Genomic DNA, 17,832 nt, shown 5'->3' on the forward strand with positions numbered 1-17,832 from the left:
CAATGCTTCAAGCGACTTCTTCGTCTGTCTTTTCCTCCCCACCCCTTCCCCTGTTGTGTTTTTCTCCCTTTCTTTTTCAGCTCTGTACAATTCCCCACCAGGCAGGACCCTGGCATCCCTCCGCCCCGGAGAGGCTTGGACCAGAAGCAATGCAGGCACAAGCTGTGTGGATTGTCCCTCTGTGGGGATCCGCCCTCTCCTCCATACCATTCCCTCAAGGATCGCTCCAACAAGAAAGGAGGGTTGGTGCAACACCCCTCAGTGTCTGAACGGACACAGCATTCTCCAAGCTGGCACCAGGGGCTTGCCAGATGAAGATGTGGCTTTGCCAGCTAGGGGGGCATGGGAGGAGAGCTGACAGGGGGAAAGACCCGTCCCTCTCCCATTAGCACCATGCAGAGCCACATGATGTCCCCTGGTACACAGCACAGTCACAAAGCTGTACAGCTATTTCAGTGAAGATGGGGTTTACCTCCAAGCAGGCACGCTGCTTCTCCTGTGGTGGCACAGCAGGACCACTGTGTCATAGGGACAGCAGGGAAAGGGGGGAGGAAAGGGGAGGGTAGCCCATTGGTCAGGGCACTGCCAGGGCCTTGGAGAGAGGATCTCGATGGGAATAGGAATAGCTTTCCTGACCCACAAGGCCTTAGTTCCCTCTTTAATCCCACCACTCTTAGATAAACAAAGAGCAAAAATAGTATCATCTCTTCAATGAACCACCTATTACCATGATAATGTGTTATCCTGCGCATGGGGCAAAGGACGCAAACGTGTCAATCAGATCACCTCAGACAGCACAGAGGACTTGCCCAGACCAAGCGAAGGGAACAGACTGCACACCGTTGTATTTCATCTGTTCCCCTGTTGTATCCTACTCCTGACTCTGCCCTGGCTCAGTTTAGCCCCAGCTAAGATTTGCACTGGAGGAGAACAATGTGCAGTGCCCTCCACCTCTGCCCCCAGCACCCCCTAGTTGAGGCTGCAGAAAAAATGATGTCCTCCGCTCTTCACCCATGGTGACATCCTTGAATGGCACTGTCCCACCCCAAGGGTATTTCCAGCAGGGAACGAAGGAACCACGTCTCTGCAGATGAACAAATCAAAACCCACCTGTGGTGTCTGAAGGTGAAAATGTATAATGCATTGGCTGTGGAGAAGGAACACCCATCTTTAAGCAGTAGGCTAAACCATGACTGGTGAAACCAGGCCCTGCTTTACAGCGTCAGTGGCACAATTTCCACTCACATGTGTTAAATACTGAGCTCTGGACCAAGGCGTGTCTTTGATTCAATAAAAGAAAAAAAAACATTTTATTATTGGATGCCTCCTCTAGAATCATAAAAAGTCACTGAATAATTCAGGTTGGAATGGATCTCTGGAATGCTCACATTCAATCTGTTGTTCACAAGGATTCCCAAGTCCTCTCATGCAAAGGTGCTCTCTGGACAGTCACCCCAGCCTGCATTGCTGCCAGGGGCTATTCCATCCCATGTGTGGGACTTCTCACCCCTTTGCTGAACTGCACGAGGTTCCTGACAGCTCATTTCTCCTGCCTATAAAAGTTCCTCTGATGAGCAGCTCTGCCCTCCGGCACGTCAACCACTCCCCAGCCCCCATTTAGTATCAGCCACAAGTTTGCTGATGGTGCACTCTATCCATGCACTCAATCCCATCGTCCAAGCCGTTAGATAGTATTGGCCCCAGTACTGGCCCCTGGGGTGGCTTGTAACCAGCTGTCATTTGGACTTTGCACTGTTTTTGATCACAACCATTTGAGCCTCACGACACAGCTGATTTTGCATCCACCTTCAAGTCCAGCCATCCAAGCCATATCCCACCAGTTTCGCTACTGGTTTCACTAGTGGGAGAACACACCAAGAGACTTAACTCAAGGCAAAGTCAATGATATCCACTTTTCTCCCCTGGTGTACAGAGCCATCCATCTCAACAAAGAATGTGATCAGGCTGGTCAGGCATGATTTGCCCTTGTTAATTCCACGCTACCTGCTAACCACCTTCAAAAGGGAACAACACACTCACATACTTCCAAACCCTTAGAAAAAGTCGATACCTGCTCCTTTCCCAAGGAAGACTTTTTGAAAGCTAGCAATTAATCACTTTGTCAATTTACTTGACACAGATGACCAGAAAGGATGAAATAGAAATGGCACCATGTATCATAGGTTTATTAGGGAAAAAAGTTATACTTCGAGACCATATATTTGGCACTGTACTGAAGCAAAAGTATGTGAGAACAATTAAAATGTTAAAAACCAAATTACCATGAAAAATAAAATGCTCTTTTAATCACTTTAGTTCCTTTTTTGTCCCCAGACAATTAACAATAACTACAGGAAGCAACTGAAAAGGTATTAGACCTGTACTACACGTGAGCTGGAATGAGAGTGAGAGGATGGAGCAGAGACTGGATCTGTCCCCCAGGTATACTGCTACTCTTCCAGGCCGTCAGAATGGGGGAGTCTTACTAACAGGCGCAAAGGCTGTTGAGATGTTACCATGAAACAGTAAGACCATGAAAATTACTAAGTAAATATTAACGCTAGATTGCCCAGAAGGACTACTAAAATCCTATGTTATCGTAAGCTTCCAAAAAAGGTTGCTAAAAATTATCATCATGCCTTTCACCCATGTCAGCTTTTGCTTTCTGGTCTGGATAGAAGACATTTCGGTAGTATTTTAGAGGAAGTGTATCCCGATTTGTCTTCAGGACGGATCAAAGTCAAATGAGTTTCCTACTAGCTGACTCTTGCATTGGTGGCTTGGGTTTCTTTTTGGAGGGAAAATAAGTTAAAAGCAGTTTCTAATTTGCAAGTTACTTATCCCATGCCTCCACACAGTGAAGTGAAAGATACTGACAAGGAATAAATAACATACCAAATAAGATGTAATAGATTGAAGAAAAGCTCCACTAAAACTTTTAACTAGTAAAGGATAGAAAGTTTAACTGATGCTGATAAACTGCTGAATATGTGTTTTTGCTGGACTTCACAGTGCCACTCTAACACGGATAGAGGGGAAAATTCCCATTGAACGTCCAGTCCAAAGGCTGTCAAGGAAGTGGGACACAGGTCTTTGATCAACAATTCAAATGTTAGACCAACAGTACTCACAAGAAGAATACAGCTCTTTCCTTGGTTAATATATTGTGCATAGCAATATCTCAAAGAATTAACAGCACCTTTTACATAAAAATTCCAAACATATTTATCTAGTGAACAAGAAAATCTCAGCATCCCTAAGCAGTACTTCTGCAGATGTACAGTACTGTATTTATATAGATATAGAGATATATATCTCAAAGTGAATTTACACTGTGACCTGGTGATGAGTCCAACAGTGGGTGAACCCACAGGGGAAGTCTTCAGGAGAGTATATTGCCTTTGGTGGGCGGCCAGTTACACGGCACAATTGCATAGGGGAGCCCCAGCAGGCAGCAAAGGGCAGTTTAGTATCCCATTAAGCAAGCACAGCATGCTTAGGTCATTCTGCAAGATATAAGAAACTTCCAAATTTTCATGACTAGTAACAGTTCTAGTTTTCACAGGTTGTACACACTGCAACTGCCTCTCTGTGCCTTAAAGACCCAGAGGAGGAAGGTAGGACACCAAACTTATACCCTGTCCCTGCTTCCAAGCAGAAATCAAGCAGCACCACAGATCTAGGCTGGTAAAGGAACCATGTTTGGCTTCATGAGGGTTTCTTGAGCAGCTGGTTTCCACTGGTTTGCCTCATTTTTTATTTTTTATTTTCTTTTCCAAATCAGTTGCTCACAGTCCTCTGGTAGGAATCATTTGAAAAGCACGGTCTGCCTAAGACAGGAAAGCAGACTGCTACCATTTCCCTGGGATGGGCACGCCGCACTCATACCAGCCCACGTAGTAGTAGGGTGTTGTGTATCCAATGCGCCCAAATGATACAGGCTCCTGACGGTACTGGCGGTAATATCCTGTTGGGAGAAAAACACCCGTTTGCATTTCAAAACAAAGACCTAGTAATTTAACAAAAGTAACAGAGGCAGCAAGAGTCAATCCCACAGCCCAAATGAAAACTTAGAAGCTGTCTGGTAGGGAGCTCTTTCAAAAGGGTATTTGCTAGCCCTGGTATTTGGCCTAGATCTTTCCTGAATGATTTACTACTGGTTCTTTATATTTCTTATAGTTTTCCTTGGGTTTACTGTTCAAAATCTCTTGAACTATTCTGTAATGTTGTGGTCTGCCAGAGCGCTTCTGCATTTCCCTCCAAAAGGTGGGTATATTTCAGCTGTGTTTATGAAGTTTGTACGTCAGTTTAAATATACAGATGACTCCGGAGCAAAAATTGTATTATAGGGCTCAAGAGACTATCAACAAAAATCAGCTTTGCACAAAACAAAAAGGTATCATTTCATGCAGTGAATATGGAGTTATGCCTTTCTCCCCCTTTTTCTTCATCTGCAGAAAGAATGTGACTGCTTAAAGCATTAGGAGAGGTGCAGCATTCTTCTCTGCATAGCTCGTGCATTGGAATATCTGAAACGCTCACGTCTTATGCCAAGAATACAATTTCTGTGTGCTCTCTATCTCTGTCTCCTAGACCTAGTAATACACATCTGGATTAATCATCCCTCTTTTGAACTGAGAAATGCAGTGCTTCCCAGTGATGTATAAATATTAGTGACTATTTCAGTTTCTTCCTGGTAACGCCACCATGAAATGAATGTCCACAAATAATTTGACCTAGAAACCTTTAAAGCTAACTGAATTATTTAAATCAATAGACTTATTGAAAAGATTGGCTGACTTTCATGATTGGGTTCATTTTGCGAAGCAAGCCGTCCCCCTCTTGGCTTATGTGAGCTGAGGAGTTTACTCAAAGGAACTCCTTCAAGGTGAAAATTTTTACTCAGAGGGAGATATTGACCAGGCCAGAATAAAAGTCCTGCAGTCTGACCTTACATCACTAGACATACTCCTATGTGTTTTTCATTGAATGAACTGGTCAGAAACTGTCTGCAAAAGCCACATGTGCAAAGATGTAGCTGGACCTTTGTGGCATGTGGAAGAGTTTTTGCACCTTGATTCAATGAGGCAGGTCTTATAATTAAGAGAAAGGTTTCATAAACCTATACAATTTTTTTCTTTCTGTTTTTTTACATTTTGTTCCTGTAAATTATTTGTATTATATGCCCCTCTCTTTCATTCTGTCGTCTTCTCTCTATCAACACCCACAAGCCCTTCTGGGACTTTCATAACCTGTTCAGCTAGGCCTGAGTACAACATCACCTCATTGCCTACTGCATCAGCCTGACACCTCAGAGAGCTGCCAGCAGCTGGGACAAAGAGCCCCAGTCCGCGCTCCGCTCCCTACCCCTTAATCCTACAGCTGGGTTGACAAGCACCTGGCCAGCATCCCGCTCCCCCACTGCCATACCCTGCCGTACCTCGGATAGTGGGCAGGGCTTCAATGTACGACTGAGGTCCTGTTCTTCCATCCAGGTGTGAATCCACAAACTGACAGTGGTCCTCGCCCCTTCCCCAGCTATCCCCAATGCTGTAGAAGGTGTCTGAAGAGCGATACAGACAGATTATGTGACTCAGTATTACTTTTGTTTGGGATGCACTTTACCACCAAGAAAATAGATGTGGGAGAAAGCAGAAGAAATATTACATTGACAAACACAGTGTTTATTACCAATTAACAAACTGTGGCTGGAAAGAGGGAGAATGCTACCTTGGCAGTATGGAAGGACAAATTATGGAAAACAGAAATGGGTTACAGCTCCGTAAACAAAAATCCCCATTTTGCAAATCCATGGGCACTGCACCGCAGGTGACAGGCGGAGGGACTTCCAACTACACCAGTCATTTCAGTATGTCATGAGAAAGTAAGAAATGCTCTGATTGTCAATACCATTAGTTTGATTGCAGTCTCAAATGAAAACTAAAAACTGTGGAGCTCTCCTTCTCTAACAGAGAAGGTCAGTCCTTGTTTGTTTCTTATTGCATATTCAAACACTATCTTTAAACTATACCGATGCACTGCAATAAGAATTAACAAATCAGCATAATCTGAAAAGCCATTGAGATAATCCCAGTACCACAGATCAACAATATGGAAAATTTTGTTCACTATCTCTCAGCAAATACATCTATATATGAGCTGCTGTTAACTCTTAGGAGTAGTGCTCACCCAGCCGCTGTAATACCAGCCTTCCCTTCACTGTTCCCCACTTCAGCCCACCCTAGGGATCCCTAGGGTGTATTGCTCTGTCTGACCATGCATAGCTGGGGCTCACCAACCTTTGGAGCAAGTGTAGGACTTCCCACAGAGACGTGTGAGGAGCAGCACTCTGTTATCACAGTACAAAGCACACTGCTTTCTCAGGATACAAGCACACACAGGCTTTTCCAGGGAAACTTCCTCCTGTTCTCTGTCTAAAGAGTTCTGCTTGAAAGCTAATGCCCAGGGTGTGAGCATAACACAAAAGCAGGGCAGCTCAGCTATCACATCAGACTTTCTCGAGAGGACTCCCAGATAGCTGTCACACAATTCTTCCACAGATGAGGTGAAGAAAGCAAGAAGATGGAGATCACAAATAATCATATATCAGGAAATGAATCTTGGTGCCTACCTTTCAAGTCATCACTGAGGTAAATCTTGTACCTTAAGGAGTTGCAAAGAACCACTCCTACAAACTTGCGGTACCAAGTCCGTTTCACATACTGCTTGCCACTGCAGTCTGAATAGGTGGGGTCGTATTTAAAAGTGAATGGGATCCAGATAGGCTCACCACCTTGAAGGAAAAAAATAAATCAGCATTAAGGACAGACTTCAGCATTTCAGTCTAGAGTTTTGCTGAGGTTAACATCTGAAAATATGTTTTAAAAGATGTGCTGCAGCAGATTAATGCCTGACTTTTTGACATCTGGAAATACTAATTCAAGCACAAATACAAAATAAAAATTAAAAAACAAGGGACTTGATTAAATCCCTTCTAGGCAGTAGACAGTAACTGTAAAGATGATTTTAAAATTATGATTTCATGTACTGAACCCCAGTTTTAAGTAAACAATCTCACTGGTTTTAGTAAGACATCTTCTCTAGCTAGTGACACTCAGTTTCTTTTCTCAACAGAGCCTGATCTTAAGTCTGAGAGTGACACCACCTAAATACCATCATTGCATTTTAACACTAAGCACAATACTTAACTCTTTTGCTAAAGAATAGATGTTAAGAATTCTGTGGTGACTAACAGCCTGTAACATGAAGTGAAGTCTATCCTTGCTATTTGGTTAAAAAGATCAAATAAGAAATGTACTTTTCTGTTCTGTTTTCCCACATCGCATCAAACCAGACAGAGTTTCCAATTGAGACCTTTCCTGGGGAACTCCACCCAGAGCACTACTGCAGAGGAAACTGTTTAATTGTATTGCAAAAGACTAAACGTTCCTACTGGCTTACCTAAATGTTTGCTTTATACTAACCAGGACAATATAATTCCTCTTGAAATTGCTGTTGTAGTAATGCACACAGAATCACGCAAAAAGCTTCCAGTGTGGTAACTGGTGTTTTCCTCTCTAGCTACAGCACAAAGCCCTGTTTTTACTGCGCTCTTTTGAGGTGGTTTACAAACAAGATTGAAAGTTTTTTCTGTTAGTCATTTTTCCTTCCTCTCACTAGGGACATGGACCAAATCCTACAAACACTTGCACATGAGGAGCAGTCACTTAGCAGCACTCCTCAAAACTCCACCAGTATGGACACAAATGTAACCAGGCTGACTTTACGCAATTAGTCACATGGTGAAAGGACTGCAGGATTTTGGCCATTGTTTTCTCTTTAGAATAAAACAATAAACTACCTATGTCTTGAATGCAGTTTTACTGCTGTGCATAGTCTGCTTTTGTCCATCACTTTTGCCCACCTCCAAAAGTCCTGAAGGAAAAACTTAGCATGTCCTGTAAGAGGACATGCTGGATGTTCAGAAGCTTTTAATTTCCACAAGTTCCCAGAGCTCTGCCACCTCTCCTTGGTCTATCCTATCGCTGCTACTGCAGCCACACAAAAATAGTTTCTCTTTGTCCATTCAAAGCAGAAACTACAAGCGCAAAAGCTATCACCTTCCAGCACCTCCTTTCCATGAACAGACCCACAAAATAACTGACAGCAGAAAACCTGAAGGTGACCGGGGACATGGGAAGGCCACCGCCCTGAGAGGCCTCCCACAGTGACTGCCAGAGACACAGTGTGCTCTGCAGTATCTGCATCACCAGAGACATCTGAGGGGACACGGAAAAAAGACTAACAAGCATAATAAACACAGAAGGGAGGGACATACTGGACGCTGTTTTCATGAACCATGTAGTCAAAAAGCCCCAGAACCAATGATTTGAACTGCTTAGGAAAGCTGACAGAGAGTAATAACCATGAGGTCTTTTTTCCTGCATCTCTTTCAAGAGCACGTACTGCCTGGGGTTGCCCTACCAATGTACATGTCAGCAAGGTTGGTCCCAGCACCAGGAAATCAGCTCTTCTGGTTAGGGGCTGAACTGGTTTATTGCAAATTTGGAAATGCAAAGCGAGCTCAACAGCTTCATGGCATATCATTCAGGTCAATAACAAGTCGTTGATTTTTTTTTTAGTATTTATAAAGGCGATCATCAATACAGATGAGCTAGAGACAGGAAAGCCTGATCCCACTGTTCAAGCAATGCTCAGGCAACTGAAGGACACAGAGAAGCAATATATAGTGCTTACTACTTAGCAATTAAAGCTGTTGTACCAAGCAAAAGATGGGCCAAAATCAAGTGCTTCTTCTAACATATCTCTACAAGATATATTTTGAAAGACCAGAATAAGGAGTCCTAAGACAGAAAATGTTTTTTGCATTATCACAATTAATTATACTACCTGTTCCTGCTTAGAACTGCTAACTCAAACTGCATGTTACAATGCTTCTAACATCTATATTGTAACTGTTTTGCCCAGGTTTTATGCAATTCACAAAAGGAACAGCAGAATAAGACTTACCAGGTGGTCTGACAATGAGGAGTGGATTGTCTAGAAGAATGAAATAAATAAAAAACTTAGTATTTTGTTCCAAACCTTGTTTTAGCATATGAAACATACAGTGTCACTCGAGAATGCCAGTTGCAGAGTAACTGCCTTTAGTTACATTATGAACACGGGATTTACACATCTCATCAATTTGCTGAGCTAATGAGTGTTTATTATTTCACTGTTTTTCTCAGTTGATGAAGCTTGCCACAGGATTGTATTCTGATACTGTAAAACTCTGCTGAGATTAGTACCATAGTTCAAAGCCAGCTTTTAAACAGATTTCCTTTTCTCAGAAGGTTTTCAGAGTAGGAGGATAGTTTGACCGTACACTTCCGAATATATAGTGTAAGTTATACCTGCAGGCCTACCTTCCAAAAGGAAACATAGCCTAGCTCTTGTATGCAAATCTCGGTCTCAGACATCCACCATGTTTAGCACAGTTATTTAGTGCTATTCATAAATATGTGAGATTTTTGTCATAGTGGCAGAACTTTTGCAGGAGTACCCTGGGCAGCACAAGGAGCGCTGCCCACTACCTCAGGAGCTTCTTCTTGTATGAAATACTCTCTTTTTTAAATTCAGAAGGATGAAATAAGTGTGGAGTAAGGATAACAGAACAACATGATCTAATGCATTAGTTTGTCTGTATTCATTACACTGCAGTTCCTCTCATCTCTTAGCTAGTCCTTATTGTACACAAAATAACGTGACAACAAAGCATGGTGCTTGTCTACCAATGGGAAAGAAAACTTCCAGGGAGTTTTATAGTTTGATGAAAAAGAACAACCGTTTTCTGTTCTCTTCAGTGAGTTACCAGGGGTAAGATTGAACATTTTCAATAAGCTGCTTGATCCTACAATGTCATTCTTTATTGACATAAGCTCAAACCTTTCAGTTGCACTAGAACGCTCTGAACTGGTAATTTTTATCTTTTCTAACCTATTCCATCACTGTAACTATACAATCTGGCTTCAGATTTAGTAACTGCTTTTGTACTTCTGGTAGCTGGAAGGTCACCTCTGATCACATGACAAACAAAAGATCTGTGCTGAAAATAAAACTCTAAATTTGGTGGATGTAACCTCTAATACAGAGTTCACAAGGCAGCTGATTTTGGATGGGAAAAGTAGGTATTCAGGGCCATATACTGGGAGCCAGCTGATCAGCAAAACTCCCTGCGAGATACAGCGTAGAATCACAGAATAGTTTAGGTTGGAAAAAACCCTGAAGATCACCAAGTCCAACCGTTAACCCAGGCCTGCCAGGTCCACCAGTAAACTACGTCCCTAAGTGCCACTTCTACACGTTTTTTTAAATAGCTTCAGGAATGTAAAGTCAACCACTTCCCTGGGCAGCCTGTTCCAATGACTGACAACTCTCTGGGTGAAGAAGTTTTTCCTAGTATCCAATCTGAATCTCCCCTGGCACAACTTGAGGCCATTTCCTCTTGTCCTGTTGCTTGTTACTTGGGAGAAGAGACCGACACCCACTGCGCTACAACGTCCTTTCAGGTAGTTGCAGAAAGCAAGAAGATGCCCCCTGAGCCTCCTCTTGTCCAGGCTAAACACCCCCAGCTCCCTCAGCCGCTCCCCATCAGACTTGTGCTCCAGACCCTTCCCCAGCTCCGTTGCCCGTCTCTGGACACGCTCCAGCACCTCAGTGTCTGCCTTGCAGTGAGGGGCCCAACCTGAACACAGGGTTCCAGGTGTGGCCTCACCGGTGTCGGGTACAGGGGAGTGATCACTGCCCTCGTCCTGCTGGCCATGCTGGTTTGGATACAGGCCAGGATGCTGTTGGCATTCTTGGCCACCTGGGCACACTGCCATATTTGTCCAATGTTAAACATTATGCTTGGATTTATACTTGAGCTTCTTACTTCTTTAGAAAAAATCTGAGTATGTTATGCAGGACCATTTACTTATCTTGCATTTTTGTCTCCCTTCTGTGAAGACTTATTTCCATGGTTCTTAACAGAGCTGCTGAAGCAAGCACTACAGGGTGAAGTCAAATGAGCAAAGGCAGAGACTGCATAAACCCCATGTCATCAAAAGGGCAAAGTCTGCAAGAGACAACGGATCTTCGCTCAAGTAAAGACTGAAAAATTTGTTCTTTATTATTCAGTGGAGTCATTGGCCTCTGGCTCAATGGAACAAGAAGAAGAAGTAGAAGACGACAACATGGGTAAATATAGCTCATTTAACATACTATTTTTAGTAGAGGGTGTTGCTCTTGAATGCACTATTGGCCCTATGAAAGAGCAGCATGCCTTGTCAAAAACGGAACGGAGAACTTTGCCCGTCTGATGGAACAATTGTTTCCTATATTTGTTCCAGAGACAACCACTTCCAACTGTTCAGCTGTTCACAATTACGAAGCTAATTTACTAATTGTTTGGTCAATCTACCAAAGACATTAAACTTCCCATTGCTTCTGTATTGTTGAACATTAATAGTCTTTTGTACTTCAAATTCAACTTCCTGTTCCCCTGAAGCTCACTTTAATGTCACTTATATTTTCACAGTGGCATTAGGATTGCATATTATTTTCCTACCATTACAGAAAACAAATAATTAACCGTAAAAAAAGAAATCTCAAAGCAGCAAGTTCAGGATAATCACCACTATTACTGTGCCGGTTTCAGTCATTGCCCTGCCACATCTATTATTAGGAATTCAGTTTTGAGATGAAAATAAAAAGCAAAGCATACCAGATTCTGTGATAAACGAGACTGAAGAGCTAACAGGTCCATAACCAAAGGGATTCTTTGCTTGAACTTTAAAATAATATCTGAAAAGAAAAAGAGGGGGGAAATAAGATTAAAACATTGATTCCAATGCAATGACTAATTTATAAATAATACTAAGACCGGGTGAGAACCAAACCGGCAGAATTTCGCTGAGTTCAGGTGTCCTTTGCGTTAAATGGAGTTGGATACTGAGCCAGGTATGAGCTGGCTGTTACAGATAAATTTCTTCTTTTTGCAATTGCTCCCATGCATATTTTTGGATCATTCATTTGTATCATCCCTGTCCACAAACCACACACAACTACATCTACTTCATATGAAACAACCAATAGCAATAGACTAAAATAAAAAGTTGCAAGGAAATTAAATTCTGATCTCACAAACTGTTTTAAACCACGTTAACTCCTATGAAAGCAGTGGTGTAAACTGCAACCTAAAAGCGGATCAGATTTATATGAGATCAGAAGCTAAGCTATTTTGACCTTTCTAGCAGCATTTGACCTCTAGCAGCATTAATATCACAGTACTTGAGTAATATGAGAAAGCTTCACATGTAGCCTTATTGATTCCCCCAAAGTATTTCAATCACAAGCTTAACTCGAAGCACATGACTCATGACTTGCCACTAGAACTCCATTATTTGCTCGACAGAAGCAAAATTATCCTCACCCCTAGAGAAGAATATGTGTAAGCACATATTTTGTTCATTTCAAATACAATGATTTCTAGTTGATGCCTACCCTGACATATTTTTTCCCCAGATTAATGTTTTCTTCTTTCCCTTTCATCTTTGTATCCAGTCCAGCAGAAACCAATTAGAATGGAAGATTACTGTAAAAATTTCCAGCACAGCATTTTTAAAGTGCCTGAGTTTAGGTTTCTTTTGGATTTTTTTGCCTGCTTGCTAAATTCCATTCTTGTAAAGAATCTAATAAAAAAAATAAATTACTGCGCCTCTGTAATATCAACATAGAATTTAGATCCTGATTGAGCCTCTCATCCCAAAAGCAGATATCTCCAAAACATCCAAATCATCCAACATCTCCATAGACAATTCACATAACAAAGCAAGCGCTTACTTGCAGCGATGGTTGGCACTGGGCACAGAATTACCTCCCACGGCCATGCCCCATCCGAGTGGCAGGCCTGATGCTCCTCAGCTGGTGAAAGTGAGCCTGCCCCATTAAAACCATCAGGCTTCTCTCGGTGGCAAAAGTCTCCCTATCCTGCACAGAAACTTGCCGGTGTTGCTCTGCTTGCATGGCTCATGCTGGGCTGAGAGAGTGTGGTTCATAGCAAAGGTGGTCTGATGTCCCTGGCAGCTATTGTCACCTGGTGCAGTTTTTGCACCAAGTGTGGACACCATCCACATTAAAAACTTCACCCCCCTTTCTTCTCTCTGTCCACAAGAGCTGACAGTGGCCCTTGCAACGTAAGATGTTGCAAGTGCGTAACGTGGTTTAATGTCACATAAGATGCTCGTGCTTTACAGCCTACCAGGCAGAAGGAAAATTCAATGCAATCCTGTTGCAAGAACTTTGTTGTGGTTTAGTCTGCCACTCAATTTCTATTGTGTCCACTGTCCTGTACCATGAGATGTATCTGTTCCTCAAGGACTTAGCCACAGAGCAGATCCTGGAGGTTGCTCCTGAAAGGACCCTCTTTGGCCTAAGCACCACCTAAGCACATACAAAGCTATTCACTATAGCAAACCAGAGGGGGGCTGGTCGAACCAGCCCTTTGGCAAAGGTGACTACCTTTTTTCATTAAAAGGAATGCCTTTTTTCCATGCAAAGTGATCTGCTTTGCCTTGAAATCCAACCAATCACTATGAAAAGGCTGAAAAGGCATGCGAATAACATCCATTTCTTCAGCAGGAGGGTGTCAGTCATGTGAACACGAGGTTTTGCAGTGAAGCAAGACTGTTATCTCCAGGGTACATGCCAGGACATCTTCTTGTTCACTCCAAAAGAATTACAGGCGGGTCCTCTTGGTGAGATCAATGTGGAAACTACAGGAATTGAAATATTCTGGGCTTCATCCATGGCATGAGATTTACCTCCTATCTGTGCCAGACCTGGAGCACTTGCATGCATGGTCAGACCCTCTGTGGGACACATTCCCACCCCTGCATGGGGAACATGTCCCCTGTCCCTGCTGTGTCCCACAGCTGACACCAGAAACCAGCTTCACTCCTGCTTTCTGCAGCCAATTCTGCCTGTAATTAATGACTACACAACGTTCACAAATGACTCACAGCTTTTTTTAAAAGATACACACTGTGGCAAAAAGAAACCACATTAAGTAGCGCAATTTAGCAAGGCTATGCTTTTTGCTCATGCCTAGCACAATCCTCTTTCTCTTGACCACAGCTTCTGAGTGTTTAGCATGAGTGGAGAAAGAGGACAGGGGAGGCAAAAAGCCTCCCGTATGCTCCTCTACTTCTGGCCACCTGAGCAGAGCACGGCAGCCTGAGAACTGCTTTAATCCCCTGAGTTGCCAATGCTCTCATGGGACACCTGCATCCATCCACACCTCTGTCACCCACTTGCACCTTCACCTGCATCAAGGCAGGGGCCAGTGGCACAAGCCTGACCACAGGGCAGCAATTCCTCATGCTGGCTCCTGAAACAGCCACAACACAGTACGAAGCTGTACTAACTTAGCCCAGCACTTGGTCTAACTACTTCAGAAGAGCAGGAGAAAAATCTTTACAGCCCATATCTTTTCCATAATGCTTTAAAGCACAGTGAAAACATCCCTATAGATGCCCGTCTTCACACTGCTTCCAAAGAGGTATAATTAAGACACAGTTGCACCTTCTGAAAAACCCTTTCAATGCACTTAATCTGTGTGCATTAATGCTAGCTTCAGAACATTCCCGTGAGATACGTAAGTGCGATGATCCACATCTGAAATAGAAGAGAGCAGCCCAAGAACATCGCACACCTATTTAAGTGGGGAAAAACATGCAGGTTTTTCTAATGCAAAGAGCAGGAACTGATAACCTATGCAATCAGGTCAACCATGTGTGCAGGTGACCTGATACATACATAGAAGCCCACCTGGGACACATCTTTGTTCAAGTTGCCTGTCTGAAAAAAACAGGGATGAAGTTATGAGTACATTTTTCTTTGCTAAACTGGAAAATTAATTCCTAAGCTTTTATATACACAAGAAGCTTCTAGCTGTGCCAGAAAGAGAGCCAGGTCTCATGACTTGCTGACCTGTGATTTAAACATAGATGATGCTATGATTGCTGTATTAAGAATGTCAATAAAACAATGCAGTCAGGATATATTTTTTCTCAGACATGACAAACAAAAAAGAAATTGCCAAAGCCTTTCTAGGTCCAGACATCTGACGTTTTCATTAGTCAGAATCCTTCAGCTGATGAATTTGCCAGAAAATCTCAAATCAGTATAACTAAACTGTTCTTCATCACATAAATACATGAACAAAAATGGAAAAAAAAATAATTTATAAATTCATCATGCTTTGAGTACCCTTTTTTCTGCATTGCAGAATTGCAATGAATTGTTACTGACAGGCACAGAATGTAACAGATGCAATACTGTTCACTGTTCCGTTTTCAATACACACAAGAAAAAAGCTTTTCCACCTAAGAATAAACCTCCTTTGAGATTTTATATACCACTGCTCCTGACATGACAAGAAAGGACATAGTAGACTCTAATGGGGCAATGACTATGTAATATTTTTATTCACTTAGACTTTATGACTAATTGTATCACCATACCTGTCACTTAGAGCAAAATGATTTTATGACTTAATTCAAGTTGTCTCCTTTCTGTTCGAATTAAATAGCTCGTACTCACAGCCACAAATTGAGATAATCACTCAGCATACTAATTAGGGAAGCAGCTGGTTTTTTTAAAAAAAAAATTAGCTGTAAAATCCTTTTTCCAGCCTCTCCAAAGGCATGCCTGCACGGACCCGCGGCCCCACACCCTGTCCAGTGGCAGGCTGAGATGGTGGCATGCCAGCCAGCTGTGGGACGCACAGCGGCACCATTGCATGTGCTGCAGGTGGCAGGGCAGGAGCCATAGCACCGCAACCACAAGCCAGCCACGGGAATGGTGCAATGCCTGCTGCTGCACCTCCATCAGCACTGGCTGAGAGCCAGGATGGGTGTGCAGAGGGTACAGGCTGCTGCCTGCAGGAGGGGAACTGGCCTGCCTGACCTGGTGTCTGGGAGGGAGACACACACGCTGTCCAGGAAGGGGAGGAGATGAGCTGATCCAGCAGGATCAGTGGATGAGGGGAATAAAAGGCTAGAAGGGGTTGGGAAGGACAGGCAGGTTTCCTCCCATGAGCACATGGAGAGGGCAGCAGGGGCTGAAACTCTCCTCCTACAACTGCACCATCCCTTCAGAAGAAAAACACGTAATTTAGCTGCCTGCAGATTCACAGGCTAGTGCAAAGTGTCTCCCTCCATCAAAAATGGCTTAGCACTACATCCATCATGAATACTTACAACAAATATAGTAAGACACTAGCACAGAGCTGGAAAAGGAGCTTCCTACACAACTGGTGGGAGGTAGGTATGGACGACACAGGTCTACCACTTGCACAGAACAAAGGTTTCATTGACATCTTACCTCTTTTGTGCTGCTCTGGTGATACACAGCAGCCAGCTGTGGCTGGTGCTGCTTGTTGGACAATACGGCAGCTTTGCTTTAATGGAGATACACAAAGGAAACAGAAATTTTCAGTGTATCTGGCCCCCAGAGCTAGAAGATCCAGTCATGAGCCCTGAGCAGTTATTTGGGAGCCACCTATGAAATGCTTTTGTCATGGTTTAACCCCGCACAGCAAGTAAGCCCCACACAGCTGCTCGCTCACTCCCCCGCATCAGGATAGAGGAGAGGATCGGAAAAGGAAAAATGAGAAAATTCATGGAGTTGAGATAAAGACAGTTTAACAGGTAAAGCAAAAGCCACACACACAAACAAAGCAAATCAAGGAATTAATCCACCACTTCCCATGGGCAGGCAGGGGTTCAGCCATCCCCAGGAGAGCCAGGCTCCATCACCCGTAACCATTACTTGGGAAAACAAACAGAGTCACTCCAAATATCCCCCCACTTCCTTCCTCTTCCCCCAGCTTATATACTCAGCATGATGTCCCATGGCATGGAATATCCCTTTGGCCAGCTGGGGTCAGCTGTCCTGGCCATGTCCCCTCCCAATTCCCCGTGCTCCTCCAGCTCTCTCGCTGGCAGGGCCTGAGAAACTGAAAAGTTGTTAACTTAGTATAAACACGACCCAGCAACAACCAAACCCATCAGTGTGCCACCAACAGTGTTCTCACACCAAATCCAAAACGCAGCACTGCACCAGCCACTAAGAAGAAAATTAACTCTGTCCCAGCTGAAACCAGAACGGCTCTGTATAACAATGGAATTGGTAGCAGGCACCGTGGGATCAAAATATCCCTGGAGGGAACAAAACTCAAATGGACAGGGAAGAAGATTTGACGACACATGGAGACATGGTGCTAAAGGACAGGGTTTTTTTAAATCATGAGACTATCCAGGCACTCCCATCAGGCACTGACACAGCTTTCCTGTAAAAAGGCAGGAAAAAGCCTACCCATGCTCAAGAAGGAGACTGAAATATTTACGATTAGGCTTATAATGTTTGTGACTGCAGGAGACTGGATTTAGTGGTTGAGCAGATGCTGTCCAGCTCTTTCCATCAGTTTTCTATGATGGCTGAGAATTAAGGTTAGGGAAGGGACATTGTCAGGACTGCTGTTTTTAAGATTTAGTAAGGTTCAAGTTAATTTTAGCATTTACATTCACATGTCACAAGGAAGCAGCTCCTGTGCCCATTGAAGCTGACCAGAGTTTTCCAAATGGAAAAACTTCCACTTCTCAAATGAGGTTAGACCTGGCCTTGGAAGAAAACTTATGACACGGGTTAAACACAGACTTCCATTTTGTTTGTAAAACCTAAACACCAAGCAGATGTTTTCCAGGATATGTTGACAGCTTCAAATCT

General features: G+C 43.3%; 1 protein-coding gene across 1 annotated transcript in view; it reads right to left on the bottom strand.

Moving 5' to 3' along the window:
* Positions 1-2,170: 2,170 nt before the first annotated feature.
* Positions 2,171-17,832, bottom strand: part of FNDC1 (fibronectin type III domain containing 1) — a 47,201-nt gene continuing 31,539 nt past the window's right edge. The window contains exons 15-19 of the mRNA XM_040599157.1: positions 11,768-11,847; positions 9,031-9,060; positions 6,632-6,793; positions 5,441-5,563; positions 2,171-3,967 (exon numbers count right to left, since the gene is read on the bottom strand). Of these exons, the coding sequence (XP_040455091.1) occupies positions 3,852-3,967; positions 5,441-5,563; positions 6,632-6,793; positions 9,031-9,060; positions 11,768-11,847 (511 nt within the window). The 3' untranslated portion in view covers positions 2,171-3,851. The remainder of the gene's footprint in view (positions 3,968-5,440; positions 5,564-6,631; positions 6,794-9,030; positions 9,061-11,767; positions 11,848-17,832) is intronic.

Source organism: Falco naumanni, chromosome 6, assembly GCF_017639655.2.
Source record: "Falco naumanni isolate bFalNau1 chromosome 6, bFalNau1.pat, whole genome shotgun sequence".
Lineage (NCBI taxonomy): Eukaryota > Metazoa > Chordata > Aves > Falconiformes > Falconidae > Falco > Falco naumanni.